General features: G+C 49.2%; 1 protein-coding gene across 3 annotated transcripts in view; it reads right to left on the reverse strand.

The window, feature by feature from the left end:
- LOC126986813 (plexin-B-like) overlaps positions 1 to 21,946 on the reverse strand; it is a 474,607-nt gene that overhangs the window by 205,009 nt on the left and 247,652 nt on the right. For all 3 annotated transcript variants that reach the window (XM_050843318.1, XM_050843394.1, XM_050843224.1), the window contains exon 4: positions 20,941 to 21,069. In XM_050843318.1, coding sequence (XP_050699275.1) covers positions 20,941 to 21,069 — 129 coding nt within the window. The remainder of the gene's footprint in view (positions 1 to 20,940; positions 21,070 to 21,946) is intronic.

Consider the following 21,946-nt stretch of genomic DNA (forward strand, 5'->3'; position numbering starts at 1 on the left):
CGTCGCGAAATGAAGACGCATACTGACAAGGTAAATTCTGGGCCCGGACTAATAACTTACCTGGATAATGAATGCCGTCCCTGATTACCTGAGTCTCACCTGGTAGCGAGCGGCGATAATTAAGACGAAGTGTATCATTATGACGCAAGAAGGTTCACGGTGATAATAATTTCTATGGCAGGAACATCATGAGAGGAGGAGGAGGAGGAGGAGGAGGAGGAGAAGAGGAAGAGGCGTGTGAATTGAAGAAGGATACGGTGGAGGTGTGAAGGTATGTGAGGGTATTATGGGTGGTGGCGGTGGTGGTGGTGAAGGTGATGGTTGGTGGTGATGGTCGTTGTGGTGGTTTTAGTGTGATTGTGAAATACCGATACATAAAGAGGAGAGAAAAAAAAAGATATACGGAAAAAGGAAGGGATACGGAATGGGGGAAGAGAAGTTAATAAAAGATAAAGAGATGATGAAGAAGGAAATGCATGGATGAAGAAACGGAAGAAAAGAAAAAGAGGAAGAAGAGTAAGAGATCAAGAGGAAAAATAGATACAAAATAAAGAGAAAATGAGGAAGGATGAAAAAAGGAAAGAAAGAGAAACTGAAGGAAAAAAATGTTATAAGAGGTTGAGACGTACAAGTGGAAGGAAGAAGAAAAGAATGAAGAGAAAATGAGGAAGGATGAAAATAAGGAAAGAAAGAGAAACTGAAGGACAAAACGTTATAAGAGGTTGAAACGTACAAGTGGAAGGAAGAAGAAAAGAATGAAGAGAAAATGAGGGAAAATGAAAAAAAGGAAAGAAAGAGAAACTGAAGGAAAAAACGTTATAGGAGGTTGAAAATGAGGAGGAGAAAAGGAAAGAAAGAGAAACTGAAGGAAAAACGTTATAGGAGGTTGAAACGTACTAGTGGATGGAGGAAGAAAAGAACGTGGAGAAAATGAGGAGGAGAAAAAGGAAAGAAAGAGAAACTGAAGGAAAAACGTTATAGGAGAAGAAAAGAATGAAGAGAAAATGAGGAAGGATGAAAATAAGGAAAGAAAGAGAAACTGAAGGAAAAAACGTTATAGGAGGTTGAAACGTACTAGTGGATGGAGGAAGAAAAGAACGTGGAGAAAATGAGGGAGGGAGAAAAAAGGAAAGAAAGAGAAACTGAAGGAAAAAACGTTATAAGAGGTTGAAACGTACAAGAGAATGGAGGAAGAAAAGAACGTGGAGAAAATGAGGGAGGGAGAAAAATGAGAGATGAGCGTCGGGACGAGGAAATAATCACATGTTCTGGAGGTGTAAGAAGCGAGGAAAGTGGCGGATTGAGGAGCAGAAAAACAAAAGACTTACAACGAAATAATTAAGATCAGGTGAGCTTTAAAAATCTCTCTCTCTCTCTCTCTCTCTCTCTCTCGGCAAGGCTTTTCACGTCGTTGTTTTCCTCATTTTCTTTCTCCTCTTCTTCCTCCTTTTCCTCATAATATATACGCAATCTTTCTCTTCTCCAAGACTAAAGAATAATTTTAAAAACACTACTTACAAGAGATTGAGAGGGAGGAGGAGGGGGAGGAGGAGGAGGAGGAGGAGGGGGAGGAGGAGGGGGGGTGGAGGAGGAGGGTTAAAAAATGGTAATAAAGGGAATTAATGCTTGAGATGTATGAAGGATGGACATGATAAAGAGGCGAGGAAGGGAAACAGGAAGAGGAGGAGAAGGAGGCGTGAAAACATGAAATAAAGAAGAAGGGAAGGAAGAAAGAAATGGAAAGAGAAAGAAGGAATATGGATTCAGAAGAAGAAAAGAGAAGAAAGAGGAAAAAAGGAAGAGGGAGGAAGACAAAAAATAAGAACTGACAAAAAACAAAACAAAAAAGAAAGAATGAAAACGAAGGGAAAAAACAAGATAATAATGACGCTGATAACAAAAGTGACAACAGCAAGAAAATTAAAAGATAACAAATAACAACAATGGGCGGAAAGGGTAAAAAAAAAAACAAGATAAAAAAACAGGAAATTAAGAACAGAGGAAGAAAAAAAGAAGAAAAAAAACAGCATTATAAGAGGAGACGAAAAATGGATTAAATAGGAGACATGAATGATGCGGTTATGACGGGAGGAGGAGGAAGAAGAGGAGGAAGAAGAAGCGAGAAGAAATACAGAGGAAGAAGGAGGAAGACAAAACAAAACAAAAAAAAAGCGCGAAGGTAACTCTTGTAATACACACTCATCTTGGCGGTAAGGAAGACGAGGCGTGGATGAGGTGCTGAGGAAGGGAGGAGGAAAGAGGGGCAAGGTGGAGGCAATGTAGGAGGGAAGAGGAGCAGAAGAAGAGAGGAAAGAGGAAGGAGGGAAGAGGAGTTGAGAAAGAGAGGAAGGAAAGAGGAGCAGGGAGAAGGAAGAGAGGAAAGAGGAGCAAGGAGGCAAGGAAGGAGGGAAGATGTGATTGGAAAGAGAGGAAAAAGAAGCAGGGAGGAGGAAGGGAAGGAGGGGATGAGGTGCTGAGGAAGAGAGGAAAGAGGAGCAAGGAGGAAGGGAAGGAGGGAAGAGGTGCTGTGGAAGAGAGAAAAATGGAGCAAAGTGGAGGGAAGGAAGGAGGGGAGGTGCTGAGAAAGGGAGAGGGAGGAAAGAGGAGCAGGGTGGAGGGAAGGAAAAAGGTGCTGTGGAAGAGAGAAAAATGGAGCAAAATGGAGGGAAGGAAGGAGGGGAGAGGTACTGTGGAAGAGAGAAAAATGGAGCAAAGTGAAGGGAAGGAGGGGAGGAAAGAGGAACAAGGTGGAAGAAGGGAAGGAGGGGAGAAGTGCTGAGGAAGGAGGGGAGGGGGAAGAGAGGTGCGGGTGAGGTGCTAAGGAGGAGGAAAAAAGGAGCTAGGTGGAGGCAAGAAAGGAAGGAGGGAAGAGGGAAGCATTAAGACATGTAATTCGTTACGAGCAGGCGCCGGCGAGGAACACACGGATGCGTCTTCATAATTGCCTCTGCATTAATTGAATAAAATCATCATATCATGCATGTTAAGGCGGGGGAGGAGGAGGAGGAGGACCCAGTATCTAGCCACCTGTCCTACCGATCTTTCATGGAGGGGGGAAGAGACAAGAAGAGGAGGAGGAGGAGGAGGAGTGGGGGGGAGGAGGAGGCTAAGGTCCAACAGGTCTGTAAAATTAACGTTTCTTTTTTTTTTTTTCATTATTCAAATTCTCCGCCATCTATTATTTTTGTCTTGCTGTTCCTCTGGTTTCATTGTTCACTGTCACTCGCCTATGTAACACACACACACACACACACACACACACACACAACCAGTCATTTATCAACTTCCTTCAGCTCTTCCCTTCCTTCCCGTCTCCTTAAGTTCTTTTTTTTTTCCCTCGCTTTTTTTTCTAACATGGAGGAAAAAAAACTAATTATACTTCCCTATTTCTTAACCACTTACCTCCTTATTGTTCACTCCTACTATTTCTTCTATTCCTTCCTTCCTTCCTTCTTTCATTGCTTCTTGCCTTGAATCAGAAGCACTATGTTTGTTCCTTCTCTCTCTCTCTCTCTCTCTCTCTCTCTCTCTCTCTCTCTCTCTTCTTCCCCTTTCCCTGTGTCCACCGCTTCTTCGCTTTGTCCTATCTCCCTCCTTTGCTGTGTTCCTCTCCTGAATTTTCCTGTTTCTCTCCTATTCTTCCCACTTTCCCCTTGTCGTACCGTGCCTCCTCCTCCTCCTTTATCCCATCCTCTCCTTCCCCTTCTTGTCTCGCCGTCCTGCCTCGCCAAAGAGAGGTATCGAAGCGTGATGTAAGGCACGGAGCTTCACCTCAAGATATTTTCCTTAGCAAACGAGAGGACGAGGATGAGAGGGAGAAGGTGAATGGGAGGAGAATGGAGAAATGAGAAGTTGGTGCGAGTAGAAAAGAGGAAGGCCGGATTGAAAGGGTGGCAGAGGACAGTACAAAGAGGAGAAGGGTGATCGGTGAGTGAGCAGGGAAGAGGAAGAGGTGAGTGAGTTTGTGTGTGAGAAAAGGAAAATAAAAAAAATAGAAAAAGACGTAGTGGAGAGGGATAAGAAGGGAAGAAAGAGATGGAGTAAGTGGAGAATATGTGGAAAAGAGAGGAATGGAATGAGGGAATAGGTGTGAACATGAGTGAGTGTGCGAGAAAAGAAAGATAGAAAATAGAAAGAGTGGAAGGGGATAGGAAAAGAAGAGAAAGTTTGAGTAAGTGGAGAATATGTGGAAAAGAGAGGAATGGAATGAGGGAATAGGTGTGAACATGAGTGTGTGAGAAAAGAAAGATAAAAAAAAAAAAAACAGGAGAAGTGGAAGGGGATAAAAAAGGAAGAGAAAGTTGGGGGAAGTGAAGGATATGTGAAAAGGAGAAGAATGGAATGAGGGAATAAGAAGGGAGTAAGAGTGCGCGTGAGAAAAAGGAAGACAGAAAAGAGAAAAGGAAGTAAAGAACGAGGATAAGAAAGGTGGAAAAAGTTTTGGGAAATGGAGTATATGTGGAAAAAGAGACGAACGGAATGAGGGAAGAGGAAGGAAGGAAGCGAGCAGTTCGTGAGAGATGGAAAGATTAAAAGCCAGGGAAAAAAAGAAAAAACAAACAAACAAAACAGGAGGAAAAAAAATAATATAAGTGTACGAATACATAACCCAAAAATCAAAGCCAGTATAGAAAACGGAAGATGAGCAGCCATGACTAATGTATAAAAAAAAGTCATGGGAAAACGTAACATTGAAAGCCTGCAGACAAAAGAAAGGGGAGGAGGAAGAAAAGGAGGAGCAGATGAAGGAGGGAAGGAAAAGAAAGAAAAAAAAAAAAAGGGAGGGTGGTAGAGTGTCGGGGAACGTATGTAAAAGGGAAGGAGACGATTACCGATGTCGTGGGGTGCCTCCGTATGTGTGTGTGGGGGGGGTGAGGGGGTGAAGGGAAAAGGGAGGGGGGAGGGAGGATTGAAGATATGGAGAGGAGGAGAGTGGAGGGGAAGGCATATTGAAGGGGAGGGAAGGTGTGTGTGTGTGTGTGTGTGTGTGTGTGTGTGTGTGGCCCCAGTAATGGTCATCGTTAGTAGCGCCGTGTCTGTCTCGAGCGTGACCCCCCACTGGTGCTAACGGGTGGTGGTGAGCAGGGGGGGGGGGCGAGGGGTCAGCTGAGGGGGGTGCGGGGTGCGGATGGGGTCATATGATAGTGGGGGGCGAGGTAACGGTGCGGGTGAGGTGAGGGTTGGGGGTCGGGTTATGATGGGGGGTGAGGGGTGAATGTGGTGAGGGGTGGTGGGGTGGTGGGGTGGTCTTAGCCATATCTCTCCACGGTTCAGCCACACCTTTTGACCCCCTCTCCCTTCCTTCCTCTCGTGTCTCCTCCATTCTTCCTCTCCTTTCTTCCTTCCTCCTCCTCGCTCCACACCTCATCTTCCTCCTTTCATACAAACCAGCACACCACATCATCGTTTTCTCTTCTTTTGCTTCCACTTTTCGCGATCTTTTCTTCCCTCCCTCCCTCTCTCTCTCTCCTTCCCCTTCCCTTCCCCTCCTTTCTTCAACACCTGCGAGGGTTTGTGAGGAGTTTCTGCGCCAGGTAACACAAGGCGAGTCTCAGCAGGTGAAGGAGGAGGAAGGGAAGTCTGTGCAGGTGAGATCGCTGTCGTCTTCCTCCTCCTCCTCCTCCTCCTCTTCCTCCTCACAAACACACAGCCACCGCCCTAAACACTCCCCCCCCCCCCCAACCGCCTGCCTACGTGATGCTCCTTCTAACTTTCCTCCACCTCACGCCTCCGCTCCCTTCTCAGCCCCTAGCACCCACAGCCCTTCAGACACAGTACTCCAGCCTCACAGCCTTCCCCAGACATCCCAGCACACCTACAGCCCCCCTACTCTTCCTTGTCCCCCCCCCTCCCCCCCAGCTCCCAGCCGCCGCCACAGCCGACGCGTGTGGACACAGACTGAGAGCGGCGCCTCAGAGCCGAGTGAAAACCCAAATATTTGCCGCGTCCCAGAAACACACGTCGGGGCGATTAGGACGCGCGGTGGCGGACGGCGCGGCGGCCACTTGGCAGGCGACGGGCGGCGGCTGGCGGTGGGCGGCGGCTGGCGGGTTTGATGGGCGGGTGTTGGTGGGTGATGGCTGTGGGCGCCTTGATAGGTGGGCGGGATGCGGGTTTCGGGAGGTGATGAAGGATGGGTGGTGTGGTTGAGGGAGAGGGATGGGCTGGCGGTAGTGGGCAGTGGGCGGCTTATAGGTGGCTATATGGGTGGGCGGCGGTCGGTGAGGTTTTCAGGGATGGATGATGTGGTTGGTGGAGGGCGGTGGGCGGTGGGCGGCTTATGGGTGGCGGTGGAGGGCTATATCGGGTAGGGTGGCCAGCTGGTGGTGGACAGTTGGGATTGTGGACGGCTGGTCGCGGCTTTGGCTCAAGGGCGCTCACCGTTCACTGGTGTTACTCTTTGATCCTTTCAAGAAAAAAAAAAGCCTCTTCCCTTTCTAGCTGGGAGGCGAAAGGAAAAAAATCAACACCGTTCAGAAGAAAAACCTCCTCGTATGAAAGAGAAAAACACTCCTTAAAGTCTTAGAAAAACAATTCCTCTTCATGCATGGAACTTTTTACTCCCTAATGCCTTTCGGAAAAACAATCATTCTTGCGGGAGAAGTTTTACTCCTCAATTCCTTTAAGAAAACACGGTTCGTTCCTCCCTCCCTGGCTCCCTCCCTCCCTTCCTGCCGTTAAAAGAAGCTAATTTCTAATCCGGTTAGGGACATAATTCCTAGTCACTTCCAGCGAGAAAATACACAAAAACGTTATCTTCCTCATCATATAACAACGTAAACAAAAAAAAGAACATTAAGTGGACGGATAATCAAATTTGGCAAAAAAGGAACACATAAATCAAATTAAGCGACACGCCCGGCAGCCGAACACACAAAAAAAGTACAGAAAAAGTCACTAATCGCTCTAGAGGCAACGGATAAAAAAAATGTTCTTCCGTTAATTCCCTTCAACTGGATCATCTCTGTTAGCGGGCGAGATCAGACATGACTTCCTTCCTTCTTCCATTCTTTTTTCTTCCTTTCCTTCCTTTCTTTTTCACTTCCCTCACTTAACCAGTCAAAAGAACAGACACATCACACCCTCTCATCTCCGTTCTATCCATCTTCTTTCCTTCTCCTTTCTTCATTTATTCCCTTCCATACTCTTTACCTCTATTTCTCCCTCCTCCTTCCTTCCTTTCATTCTTCCCCTTTCCTCCCTTCCTTACTTTCTTCTCTCCTCCTCTCATGCTTCCTTCCTTTCTTCCCTCCCTCACCTTCCTTTCCTCCCTGACCCATCCACAAGAACAGACACATCCCTCCCTCCATCCCTCTCCCCTCCCCATTCCTCCATCTCTCGCAGCCTCTTTCCTCCTGTCAAGCATTGAAGACCACGGCGCCCGCACGGAAGACAGGAAGAGAGGGAGGGAAGGGGAGGAGGGGTCTGGAGGGAAAAGTTAGGGAGGAGGAGGAGACAGGAGAGGAAGAAGGGAGGAAAAAACGTTGACGGGCATGAGCAGCGGCGGCCCAGCATTGTCTTCTCGTCCATTCTTGAGGAAAATTGGACGGAAGAGAGAGAGAGAGAGAGAGAGAGAGAGAGAGAGAGAGAAAGTGGACTACGAAAAATCAACGAGAGGGAAAAAATATATATATCTGGGAAGAGGAGGAGGAGGAGGATGCCTTATCGATTTTCCTCACTTATTTTTTCCTCTCTTTCCTCCATTTTTTCTATTATTTCCTCCTTATTTTTCCTCCTCAGCGGGCATTGGGGATGGTTGAGTTAGGACGATTTTTCTTTCTTTTTAGGGGGATAATCTCTCTCTCTCTCTCTCTCTCTCTCTCTCTCTCTCTCTCTCTCTCTCTCTCGCAACAAAGCGGTAAACGAAATACATTTACATTGTCTAAATTACCACATTAAAGGAGCGAGACATAGGCCTTGGTGTTAAATGATGCCGTGAGGAGGAGGAGGAGGAGGAGAAGGAGGAGGAGGAGGGAGGAAGGGGGGAGACCTCTCAGAAACCTCAAAGACTCAAAGAAACAGCAGGAGGGGGAGGCTGACTGGAGGAGAAGGAGGAGGAGAAGGAGGAGGAAGAGGAGGAGGAGGAGGAGGAGGAGGAGGAGGATATAAATACTTCAACTCGCTATTTTAATCTTGTTTATTAATTTTCCGTGTAAATTTTTAATGTCTCCTTTGATCTTATAGTTTTTTTTTTTGTTGTTCTGGCAGATGCTAACACACACACACACACACACACACACACGTCATCTTGGGTTTCTCTGTTTGTTGTTTTAAGTCCTCCCAGCGGCGTTTCACTTTTCCTCTTCCCCGTCGTCTTCCCATTCTTCCATTTTCCCCTCAGCGCGTCAAACTTTCCCCTCCTTCGACGCGCCTCTAACCTGCATCACCTCCAGCCCCCCGTCTCCCCTTTTTCCCCCCTCGCGCCGCCACCTCCCTTCCTTCACTCCTCTCCACTTGCTCCTGTTCCTCATGTCTGTCTGTTCCCCTCAAGACCCTCTCACGCTACGACCCTATCTACTTCACCTCCCCTTTTTTCCTTTCTTTTGTTTCAGCTTATCTCTCTCTCTCTCTCTCTCTCTCTCTCTCTCTCTCTCCGCTTTCTCTACTTTTTTCTCTACTTTCTACTTTTTTTACGGGTGGCGGATGACCGGATGACTGGGAGCGAGTGGACAGAAAACGGGTGTGAACAGATGGTGAACTTGCGAAGGATGGAAAAGAAGCGATAACATGAGAAAGAGCGATGTGTGGGATAAAGGGATGACAGGACGAGGTAACGCTTGAGGACAGATGGTGGATGTGCAACGGAAGGTGGTGGACAGGCGAGGACAGGAGGGACTGGAGGAGGAAGAATGTCGATGATGAAGAAGAGAGGAGGAAGAGAGAAGCAGGACGAGGATGTTGATAGGCAAAGGGAATGTGGAGAAGCGAGAAGAGACTGGAGGAGAAAGAACGAAGAAAGAGGATGATGAAGAGAAGTGGAAGAGCGATGAAGGAGTGGATGAAGGAGTGGATGGTGGAGAGACGTGGACGAGAGGAGGAAGACAGAGACAAGCAGTGAGAAGAGTGGATGAAGGAGTGAATAGTGAAGAGAAGTGGAGGCCGAGGATGGGCGTTGAGTGGATGAAGGTGTGGATGGTGAAGAGACGAGGGGAGAGGATGAGGAGGGTGATGATGGGCGTTGAGCGGGGCGGCTGTGGGCGTGGATGGGCGGAGGGCGGCTAATTAACATTTTTAAATCCTCTCTTACGTGCCAGGAGCGTCGAGGAAATCCCCCCGGCGCGAGGACGAACAAAAGGCGCCTCACTAAAATCGGCTTAGGCTGGGCGTCTAACAGGAAAAGTTGGGGAGGGCGGCGTCCGTGTTGCCAGTCCCCTCCCCCTCTCTCCTCCTCCTCCTCCTGTTCCTCTCTCTTCATCTCTTCCTCCTCTTACTCATTCTCCTGAAGGTGCTGGATGGGTATGACAGGGTATGACCGCCGCCCCCCCCCCATTCCCCCTACTCACTCCATTACTTTACCCCTTCCTTTGGACCCGATGGTGAAGGGTAAAGAGGTGTAGGGTATGTGAAAGGGGGTCGTGCAGGGGTGTAGGGTATGTGGAGAGGGGGGAGGGGGCGTGTATGGGGGGCGCGGGGGCGTTCAGGAGCCAAAGGAAAGTGTCCGATAAATAACCTCAGACGTCGAGGCTTACTTCGGAGGGTCGTTGAAGTGGCCATCTTGCGTCCCATCAGGTGTCCAGTCTTCATTCAGGGGCGGGCCATCTCTCTCTCTCTCTCTCTCTCTCTCTCTCTCTCACTATGGTTCCAGTTCTTAACATGTCGCCTTCAAGTTCCCTGCCCTGGCCTGTCCCCACCCAAGCACCCACCTCGCCCCCTCACCCCACCCCGCCCCGCCTCATCCTAGTCCGTCAGTCGCCTCATCATGGACTATTCTTCCTCGGGCGCGACTGGCACAATGTTGTCTTTGTGTCGAGGTGACTTACTGAATCCGGAGTCCCTTTTTTACAGCCGCCTTTTGTCGCCACCGCGCTCTTCCCTTCAACCACCCCCTCCCCCACACCCTCATCCTTCTCCCCACCACCACCGCCGCTGCTGGGACGAAGGATAAAAAAATGTTGATGTATTCGCGGAGGAGTTCTTTAGGATCCTTCAATGCCGGGATAATTACTGGCCGGACCATTCTCTCGCGCCTGACAAATCGTACTCCGCCCTCATTGTTTGGGGGACAACTTCTTGAAACGGTGCGCTCGAAACGTGTCGAGGGGACGGAAGGAACGAAGGGAGCAAGGAGGAGGAGGAGGAGGAGGAGGAGGAGGAGGAGGAAAAAGGCAAGGAAGGGAACGAGCATTATAGAAGAGTGAAAGGTAGGTTGAGGTCGTCTGGAAGGATGGACAAGGTAGGGAAGGTTAGGTGAGCAGAAAGGTTCATGTCTGGTTAAGGGACATGGAACGGGAAGTGAAGAGTAGAAGGGAGACTGCAGGAAACAAGAGGAAGTGAGAGGAAAAGAGTAGCGGAAGGAGACCGAGAGAGGAGTAAGGAGTAAGGGATGAGCAAGGGGAGGAAAGTGGAGAGTATACAGAAGACCCACATGACACAAGAGGGAAAGAGAGGAAAAGAGTAAAGGAAGGAAACAGGAAAGAAAATGGATAGGAGAGAGAAGGAAAGAAAGGGAGAGTTAAGTTGAAAATGAGGCAAGTTGAACGGTGAGGAAACTTGAGGGTATAGATGAAGAGGAAACTGGAAAAAAAAGATAGGAAACGGGGAAATGGAAGAAATATGGGAAAAGATGGGGGGAAAATATAGGTAAAAACAAGACGTAGAAATGAAGTCAGGGTTCATACTAAAAAAAAAAAAAAAAAAAAAAAAACCGGTTTATTTTGATATATTTAGTTTAGTACCAGAATATTCAGTCCAGAGTACACGAATTGCTCAGCGAAGTTCAAAGGGAAATCCGGATGGCGTTGTGAATGAAACAAAACGACAAAACGACAAGGCAATGACTCGTAGCAACAGCATCCAGCGCAGTGATTAACGTCCACTTGAGAACCACAAACAAATGGAAATTGGACCTTCGACTACGCCTTGAGGCACGTCGTAAAAACCCCACCGCCGGCGACCCTCCTCCCTCCCTCCAATCCCTCCCTTCTCGAGCTTCCCTCCCACGCTGATCTCACGGGATACTTTTCACCCTCCCTCCCTCCCTCCCATTACTTAACTTCTCTCTTACATAACAAACAATTTCTATTCCTTATATTACTATCCATCGCTAACTTCCTTCCTCCTTCATCTACTCCTTATCCTTTCCTTCTCTCATACACTCACTTTCCTTTCTTATACACGATCAATTCCTATTTTTTTTATATTACTATCTACTGTCAACTTTCTCTCTCCCTCACCTCCCTTTATCTCTCCCGGACTCTTCTTTCACTTCCTCACCATCTCCTCATGTTCTTTTAGTCACCCTCTCCCTCCCTTACACAACTAACGAGTCCTATTCCTCACTTCGTCCCTCCCGAAGATATTCCACCAACCAGTGCCACACCTCAACCTCCAGCAATACCTTACCTGTACCAGCCTACCCGCCTCCACACACCTGCCCATCACAAGCCCACTCAATACCCACAATACCCGACCATTTCCAATAACAACCCACAGTTACCGCACCCCACCCTCCCCTCCACCCCTCCCATGCCTCTCCTCTCATCCACCATCCCTCAACGCTCCCTCCCTCCTCCTACTCGTCTATTCCGAAGCCTAGGGCGCCTCCACACAAAAAGGCTGCCATTACTGCCAATATTCCGGCCGTGTGTCCACAGTCCATAAGCTGTCAACCCTCAATCAATCAACTCGCCTGCCCACTCGGAAAACTGTCTCTCGTTCATCAATCAGCGGACGAGGAGCGCGGCGCGGCCCTCCAGGGAGCGGATGGGCTGCGGACAGATTGCGGCCACGAATAGCAGGAGTAGCAGCGGCCGGGTAAATCTTCCTCTCTGCCGTATTACTCCTCCTCCTCCTACTTCTCCTCTCTCAGTGCCTCTTGTTATTACTGTTGGCGTTGTTTTTGTTCTTGTTGTTGTTGTTAAGAGATGATTTTGCTGCTTTATCATTACTATTATCATTATTATTATTATTCCACCTTTAATTCGGTGTTATTATTATATATTCGAGAAGTGAAGAACGATAGTGCAAAATGATGGAAGAGAGCAAGTATGGGTGAGTGAGGGGGATTGTGAGGGAGCGGAAAAGTTGGAAAGTTTCGTTTAGTCGGCGCAACATCTATGGTCATATGCCGGAGAGAGACAGAAGGGGAAGGAATTATAGGAGAAGGGTTGAGGGAGCGGAGGAGGTTAAGGGTGTGAGGGAGGAGTCTGTGAGGGAGGGAAAGAGGAGCGTGAGTTTAGGACAGGAGTTTGACAGGGTGACCATAACGTGACCCTGGCAACGGAAGAAGCGCCCAGTCACCTCCAAAACAAAGGAAGAAAGAAGGGGAGACACGCCCCCGACTCCCCACCCCTTCCCACCCCGCCCTGCCCCGCCTTGTCCAGCTAAATCCCACTCCCCCCACCACGCCCTCCCGCCCTCCTCCCCTCCCCCCTCTATACCTTCTACGCAGCTCCGCACAACAAAACACTTCAATCTTCTCTCTCTCTCTCTCTCTCTCTCTCTCCTGCTGATGGAAGAGGAGAGAGAGAGAGAGAGAGAGAGAGAGAGAGAGAGAGAGAGAGAGAGAGAGAGAGAGAGAGAGAGAGAGAGAGAGAGAGAGAGAGAGAGAGAGAGAGAGAGAGAGAGAGAGACCCCAAGAAAACAAAACGAAAAAAAAAAAAAATTGGAGGAAAGAAAATAGAGATGTTCCGAAAAGAAAAAAAGAAATCACTGAGGAGCAAAAACAGATTAAAACAGAAGACCAATACAAGAAATGGACGGTTGGATGGACGCAGAGGAGGAGGAGGAGGAGGAGGAGGGAGAGGGAGATGGGGAACAAGAAAACGAAGAAGAAAAAGAAGACAAAGACGACAACGAAGAAGAAAAAGAGAAGCAGCAGGAGGTTGAGGGCGAGGACGAGGACGAAGAAGAGGAGGAGGAAGATAAAGCGGAACAGGAGGAGGAGAGGCAGCAGAAGGAGGTCAAGGATGTGTAGTAGGGTAAGGAAGGCAGGCAGGCAGGCAGGACATGCGAGGGAGGTATGTGGGTCAGGCAGGCGGGCGTTTGTGAGCCTGACGCCTGCCTTGACCCTTCGAGTGACCATCAAAGCCGAAACCTAACGCCCAGCACACTCAGGCCCTGGCGAGGAGGAACAACCCACGCCTAGGACACTCCACATCAGCCCGGGAGGATGCGACGAGGCTCCTTAGGAATACCAGAGGCCTTGCTTGAGGTCGGGAGGAGGACGACGAGGCTCCTCAAAGAATACCGGAGGCTTTGATCGAGGTCCATAAATACCCCCCCAAAAGAGAGGCTTGCATGAGAACGCCATGACTTATCCCTAAAACAAAGAAGCTATACTGAACGAACTGAATCCTTTAAAGCGAAATTTCATACACTCTGATGTTTTCTTTATAACATTCTTAACTCCACAAAAATTATATGCACAGAAACCAACCGTATAAGTCAAGGGAAAGACAACCTTGTAGAATATCGCAAATAGCCTTGGAAATCACATGTAGACAGATGAATACCATCACTATCACCATCATGTTGGACCATCACCACATGACTGTCTCCCCCTCGGCACCACCACGTCACCATATGTTGCGGCCCCATGACCACATAATCCCCCACCCCCCCGTCACCCTAACAACACGACCCCGCCAACAGCTCAGGACACGAGATGAAAAAATAGAAGGAGCGTGAAATAAGTCCCAATTCTTTCAGCGGCACACAAATTCGAAGGTAAATAATTTTTTCGTTTTGCTGTGGAGAGAGAGAGAGAGAGAGAGAGAGAGAGAGAGAGAGAGAGAGAGAGAGAGAGAGAGAGAGAGAGAGAGAGAGAGAGAGAGAGAGAGAGAGAGAGAGAGAGAGAAACACACACACACACACACACACACACACACACACACACACACACACACACAGAGATGGGACGCGATGTGCGCGTTCCGTCTCTTAATACAAAACCGGGAATGCAATAACAAACAAAGAAAGAAAAAAAAGGAGGAAGAAATGAAAGAAAAAATCGCAAAGTTATGCCAGCGTTATTTACTCTCCTCCTTCGCTCTATTTGTGAAAACGCGGCAAATGTGAACAATATCGAATTCGCGCCCAGCAACAGGTGGTGGTGGCGGCGAGGAGGAGGAGGAGGTGTGGAGGAGGAGGAGGAGGACGTAGTGGAATCAAGCAGCTTCTCTCACGCAGACTGGAAGGAGAAGAAAAAGGATGAAGGGAAAGAGAAGACTGAAGAGCAAGAGGAATATGCGGAAGTCGAGGAACTGAAAGCGAGGAGAGAAACCAACGGCGACTGAGACTAGAGAAAGGACTGGGGGAGGAGACTGGGGAGCAAGAGGAAGATGTGGAGAGAAACCAACGGTGACTGTGACTAGAGAAAGGACTGGGGGAGGAGACTGGGGAGCAGGAGTAAGATATGGAGAGAAACCAACGGCGACTGTGACTGAAGAAAGGACTGGGGGAAGAGACTGGGGAGCAAGAGGAAGATGTGGAGCTCGCACGACTGGCAGAGAAGACACAAACCAAAGGGGAACGGGGACTGTGCCAAGAGGAAGTTGGACAAGAGACTGGGGGGCAAGCACGCTACCACCAGGGGAGAAGAGACACATCATAGTTTTGAAGTGGTGGAAACTAAGAGGAAGTGGAGAAAGCTGAGGGGTTAAGGTTTTGCCATGTCAGCCAGAACGAGGCAGCAAGATTCCAGGGATTTGAGGAACGAGATCCGTGGAGGCAATTTCAGACAAGAAGCACAGACATTCCATGGGACTTAGGTGGAAGGGTTTGGTAAAGTGGCGGAGGTGGCTGGTGGTGTGGCTGGTGTTTCTAGTGGTGTTGGTAGCTTCGAGGGTGGTGTGTGTGTGGTGGGGATGGTGTGGGAGGAACATGGATGGTGGTGGTGGTGGTAACTGGTGTTTGAGGTGGTGTGGGAAGGTTTGAAAAAGGTATGTGTGTGTGTGTGTGTGTGTGTGTGTGTGTGTGTGTGTGTGTGTGTGTGTGTGTGTGTGTGTGTGTGTGTGTGTGTGTGGTGGGGATGGTTGGAGGAGGAACGAGGATGGTATACAGTGGTGGAGGATGCATGGTTGAGATGGTATACAGAGGTGGAGTGTCATGTGGTTGGTCGGTGGAGTGTCTGGTGTTTGTGGTAGTGTGGAAAGCTATGAAAATTAAGTGTGGTGAGCATGGTTGAGATGGTATACAGTGTGGTGGAGTGTCATGTGGTTGGTTGTTGGAGTGTCTGGTGTTTGTGGTGGTGTGGAAAGGCTTGAAAAATAGAGGGTGTGGTGAGGACAAAGCAAACTGTGAAGGTGGCAAGGACGAGGAGAGGAGAGAAAAGATGACACGGGGAGATGGAACAAGGCTAAAACAACACGAGGAGGTCTGGCGAGGACAAGACTTCCACGATAATATCTCTTCTTTCTCTCCCTCCTTCCCTCCTGCTGCTATCTTCCTTCATCCACCACCCTCTCCTTCCCTCCCTCCCTCCTGATATGTTCCTTCATTCACTACCCCTCCTTCTCTCCCTCCTTCTCCAGTGGTCTTCCTTCATCCACCACAAACCCTCCCCCTTCCCTCCCTTCTGCTGCCTTCCTTCATTCACCCCCCCTTCCTTCCCTCCTTCTCCAGTGGTCTTCCTTCATCCACCACTAACCCTCCCCCTTCCCTCCCTTTTGCTGCCTTACTTCATCTACCATCTTGATATTTTCCTTCATTTACTCTCCTACTCCTTCCCTTCCTCCTTCTTCTGCTATCTTCCTTCACCCACCACAACCACTCCTTCCCTCCCTTTCCTCTGTCCCCGTCTGACCTTCCCCCCTTCCCCCCCTTCCCCAACTACAATTCCTCCTCGCCCAAGCCCCATCCCGCTGACATGATTTCCCACTTATGCTGCTAAAACGGCGGTGAATAAAATTAACCTCGCCTTGTCCCACCCATGTCCTCTCGCGGGTCCCAAGTTAATCTACACGGCGCGCCAACACCCTCCTCCTCCTCCTCCTCCTCCTCCTCCTCCTTCACAATGCACGTCACGCACACGCAACGATCACAGGCAAGGATCCTTCAGGCTAAACAAACCGAGAAGGACGCAATCTAGGAAGAGGAGGAGAAGAAGGAGGCAGCAACTCTCTCTCTCTCTCTCTCTCTCTCTCTCTCTCTCTCCTGTCCGTCAACGCATGGAAATTCCCCAGTCAACAAGAAAGATTATTCGATCCTGGAATTTTGACGCCGCGACGGATGGACGGACGGACCCAAGCAGGCCGCGGAGGTTGACATTCTGGGCTGAAACGAGGCCTTGATGCCGGACGATGATAAGGGTGGACACGGCTGGGTGGAGAGGCCGACCCGGGGACACGGAGACACCAGGAGAAAGAGGAGGAGGAGGAGGAGGAGGAGGAGGAGATGGCGGGTTGGGATGACCAGGAAGAGAAGAGGCTGGTAAGGATGACACAAGGAGGATATGGAAAACGTGACGTCCTCAAGAAAACGCTCGGATCTCTCGTGCCTTGAAGGAAAAAGAGCAGGAGGGGAAAAAAAATACTGCCTCGGAAAACATGAGATGGAAATGGAAGCCTCAAAAAAAGACACGCCATGACGAGTGAGGGGAAAGGGAACCACGAAAACCAAGAAAAAAAAAGAAAAAAAGAAACGAAGACGACGCAGCTGACCACGAGAACATACATGCGGGGTGACAACATGAAGGAAAACACTGATGGAAGCAACAGGAGTAGCTAAAGCCCATATTTTTAAACGTATTGGAGCCTCTCGTATAGAAATTCCTGGACCGTAGAAATTTCATGAACTGTTTTGTGACCCTAGTGATACTTTTATACGGCTTCCACAAACCTTGAATGGGAAAAAACACCCAAGAAAACCCGATCAATCTTATCTGTGGTCTTGGAAAATAGTCATAAAAGGAGACTGATAAGTTTAAGAAAATGGACCTAAGGGCAACAAAGACAAAGAAGATGGAAAAAACAGAAGTTAGATAAAGGGAAACTGTGATTGACTTGGCGGAGAGCTGGGATAACTGGGATGAGGGTGAGGGATGCGAGGCTTACTGGTTACACACAAACACTAGCCAATCTCCGCCTCTTCCCGCCTCGTGTGGGCTCCCAGGCAGACCAGCGGCGGCCCGAGGGATGAGGGTCTGAGCCGGGCTGGGGAAGGGACGCGTAATCCATAGCTTATATCCAGCTGGTCTCCGCCACAGAAGGACCACAAGAGCCGCCGCACACGCACCCTCGGACGCCGCCACCTGCTCAGCATCCCTCCTGCACCTCCATTACCTTTCCGGGTGACCCACTTAGGCGGTGCGGCTTCCGAGTCCCGCTTACCTGGCCTGACCCGTCCAGGTAAAGGCGATGACCAGGTACGCAAGAGGCTTATACAATGAGTGACCAACGCAACCACAATCACAGCCAATAGCATCACCACAATAACAACCACAACACCATCACCACCACCACAATCAACCACCACTGCCACCACCACTACACCACCATCACCAGAATCACAACCACCACTGTCAACACCACTAGAATCATAACCACCACCATCACCGCCATAATCAACCACCGCCACCATCAACCACCACTACAGTGCGACCACCAGAATCACCACCACCACTACACCTCTACCGCCACAAGCACAACCACCCCTGCCACCATTCCCACCACCACCACCGCCGCCGCCACAATCACAGGCCCCATCGCCCTCCAGGTAGTAAAAACGGAGCGGAAAATTTCCCTTTACCCGCACAAGAGGGTTTAAGAAGCGTCCTCATAAACTCGCACATTAAAAGCTCGTCGTCACTTTCAAAGGAACACGGAGACTCCTTTTTTTGTGCGTGTCTTTGTTATGTGGATCTCCTCCAGTAACACTTATACACTCCTTTCCCTTTTGTGTTGGGTAAAAAAAATTTTCTCAAGTAACACACTGATTTTTGAGAAGTGTGAAAATTTTCGAGCCATATTTTCTTGTGTTCTGTATATTTTTTTTTTTGTAATCAAGAGTAATTTTCAACTTTGTATTTCTTGCAGTAACACCTCATATTTGTGCTTGATTATTTCTTTTTAGCTAAATATTGAAGATTTTTTTGTCCCGTAGTTTCCTTAATCAGAGTAACTTCTAACTATATGTCTTTCAGGTAAACAGCAAACTTGTGCTTCATTATATTTTTTTAGCTACATGTCCTTCAGTTTTCCCTATAATTACCTTTTTTTTAATGTATGCATATCCCCGAGAAGCACACACAAGCTCTCTTTCTGCCTCTTCATCCATACATTACCACGACCACCACCACCACTATCACCACCATCACCGCCACTACCCTACAGCCTACCCTGGGGCCTGACGGGAGCTGCCTTTCCCTCCATAACCTCCCCACCTCTCCTCCCTCCTCTCTCCTTTCTCCTCTCCCCTCCAGGCCGCCGCATTACCGCCCTCCACACAAGATACACAGCGTGACGTTTGCTAAGAGGCAGAGAGAAAGAGAAAGGAAACAGAAAAAAATATGCTATGATGGATTGGATGCGTCTCCCGCCCTAACTAAGATCTGTAAGGAACTAATGTTTTCTGAAGGCGGAGAGGAAGGCGGAGAGGAAGGAGGCGAAGGAGGGGCGTGTGTTTCTCTTTTCTCTCAAGCTACATATTTCCCGGCGCCTCGCTACTTATTTTCCAGCCGTCATATCCGCCGTAAAATACGACTGTGTACGCAGGCAACACACGGAATAGCAAATGTGGCTGGCGGGGCGGGGCGGAGCGGGGCGGGGCGGGGTATGGGCGAGGGTCTGGCGCCATAGAATATAAAAGCAAGTGTGTGAAGGTGGTTATGGTGCTGTGTGTGTGTGTGTGTGTGTGTGTGTGTGTGTGTGTGTGTCGGTCTCTCTCTCTCTCTCTCTCTCTCTCTCTCTCTCTCTCTCTCTCTCTCTCTCTCGTGTGGCAGGCAGGTAGCGTCCCAAGGGTGGCCGGGACATCATGCTCAACAAGGGAACAATGCGCCCGTGTCTGTTTGTCTGTCTGTCTGTATGTATGTACGTATATGCCGACTATCTGAACACACACACACACACACACACACACACGCAGGAGCCTCGCCGTTTAACCATCACTCACAATTACTTTCGCCTTTCTATAAAACTGGCAATTTAAATTCATGCAATTATCGAGGCTATCACGAGGAGGAGGAGGAGGAGGAGGAGGAGGAGGAGGAGGTAAATGGAAAAGGATAGGAAGGAAAACAGGAGGATGAGAGCAGGGAAAGAGATGGAGGGAGGACAGCGTAAGAGCATTGGGTCTCCCTGCCTTGGGCGAGGCTTGGCCGATACCATCTTACGGACGCTTCACCCTCACCTACCCACCCCTCCACCACCTCCACCCACTACATCCCCTCCTACTCCTCTTCCACCACCTCCCACCACTATCACAATCACCTCTGCCACCACTAAAACCACCACCTAAGCACCTACACAATGTCATCCTCCAACATTACTTTGACCCTCATCCACACTTAATACCATGATCCACACTCACTCATCCACCACCACTTTTCACTACCACCATATCCACACCGCTCCCCCTACCCTTGCTGTCACCAATACGACTACCTCTCTACTATAACCACCTACACTACCACAAGTTCACAACCACAACCACACTTCCACCCCGACTTCTGCTATCGCCACCACGACCACCTCTTTCCTATAACCACCACCTCCACTACCACAATCACAATCACAATCATAATATCAACCACAACCACACAATCTACCCTAGTCCCTCCTGCAAAAATCATTATCATTCATCGCAACACCATAACTTTTCACCATCATCGCCATCACCACCTTCACTACCACTACAACCACCAAAACAACACCCCAGCCACCACAACCTCCATTCACCACCACACAAACAGTCCATATCCCCCTTATATCCCATTGCTTTTCACCACCACCACCACCACCACTAACATTCACCACCACCTTCGCCTCTTGTCATCACCGCCTCAATAAAACCGACACGCTCCACCACCACTACCAAAGCCAGCACCACAACCCCTCCACCACCACCACCACCACCACTTTGCATACACCACGACCACCACCACTAACATTCACCACCACCTTCGCCTCTTGTCATCACCGCCTCAATAAAACCGACACGCTCCACCACCACTACCAAAGCCAGCACCACAGCCCCTCCACCACCACCACTTTGCATACACCACGACCACCACCACCACCACGATCGGCATCCCACACCAACAACAAAAAAAACAAAAACATGGACACACACAGGAGGAAGACAACCCAGCCACCACCACCATCACCACCACTAACACAGCACCCAGACGACAGCACTTTATTAGTTGGCCCGCCCGTGTCCGTGTCCATGTCCGTGTGTGTCTGTGTGTGTGTGTGTGTGTGTGTGTGTAGGGAAGAGCCAGAACAGTGTTTATGGAGCCGTTTGTGACACCCGGCGCGGCGAGGGATAAAAAGAACGGCCAATATACACCCAAAACCTCTCACCATACACGGTTCTCTCTCTCTCTCTCTCTCTCTCTCTCTCTCTCTCTCTCTCTCTCTCTCTCTCTCTGCAGTCACCGTGGATGCCATAATCAAATCTCTAGTGTAGTCTCGTAGTAATTAAGAGGTAGATTGACATATGAAGAGGAGGACGAGGAGGAGGAGGAGGAGGAGGAGGAGGAGGAGGAGGAGGAAAGTACAAGGGACGAGGATCATAAGGAGAAATAAAAGGAGAACGAGAAAAAAAAACATAGGAACTTACCTTGGTGGTGGTGAGGATGAACAGGTGAGCCCCAGCGTCGTCCAGGGCCATGTCGGGGAGGACGTGGCTGCCGGGGTCAATCATGTCCTCCCCGTACTCGGCGGCGTCCTCGGGGCCCGCCAGCAGCGCCTAGTGGAGGAGGGAAAACACACATTAACATATGGATGAAAATATGACTAAAAGTAAGTTCATGCAAATACTGGTTTTCTTCGTTTAATTCTTTCCTTTTTTGTGCTTAATTTAACTTATTTTTTCTCTCTCCTCGACTGCGCTGTCTGATTCACTGGCCATCGCGCCCTAAAAGGCTAAACGGACTTAAACACGTTAACTCTAATCGCTTTACTAAACGTCGAACTCGCCTCAGTGTGAGCAGCCTATCTCGAGTCGCCTCACTTAACCACGACGCATCGAGGGATTTAGCTTTTAAGAACATTAGATAACCTGAACCTCCTCGACGCTCCCTCTTCGGCCCACCCTCGCCCGGCAGATCCCAGCAGGCAGGCCAAGCAGATCAGACTTGTACCTTGCTTTTTTTTTTTTACAGCAAAGGAGACAGCACAAGGGCACACAAAAAAGGAAACAATAAAAATAAAGCCTGATACTCGCTGCTCCTGTAAAGAATCCGAAGAGGTGGCTACAATCACAGTCACCTTCGAGGGCTTGTGTCACCTGAGGCGGAGGTTAGACGAAGCAGACCAGGACACCAAAGACACAGGATCGAACCACAGCCGTCCTCCTTTGACTCGCATCCCTCTCAGTCCTCTGCCGTGGCACCGAACCTGTAGCCGCCCTCTCCTTCCATCGGCACTGTCCTTTCATCCCTCACAGTTTGTTAACTGTCCTACAACACCCACGGGAAGGTAACATGAGCTATAAACCATGTTCTTTGGCCATACAAGGGCAATGCTGGGTGACACTCGTGGGTGGAGGGCAAGGATCATGTCACCTGCTACAGAGGTAAAGGTGGATGTGGAAGGTTTGATCTCACTTTTCCTCTCTTCCTTTC

This window comes from Eriocheir sinensis, chromosome 1 (assembly GCF_024679095.1).
Source record: "Eriocheir sinensis breed Jianghai 21 chromosome 1, ASM2467909v1, whole genome shotgun sequence".
Lineage (NCBI taxonomy): Eukaryota > Metazoa > Arthropoda > Malacostraca > Decapoda > Varunidae > Eriocheir > Eriocheir sinensis.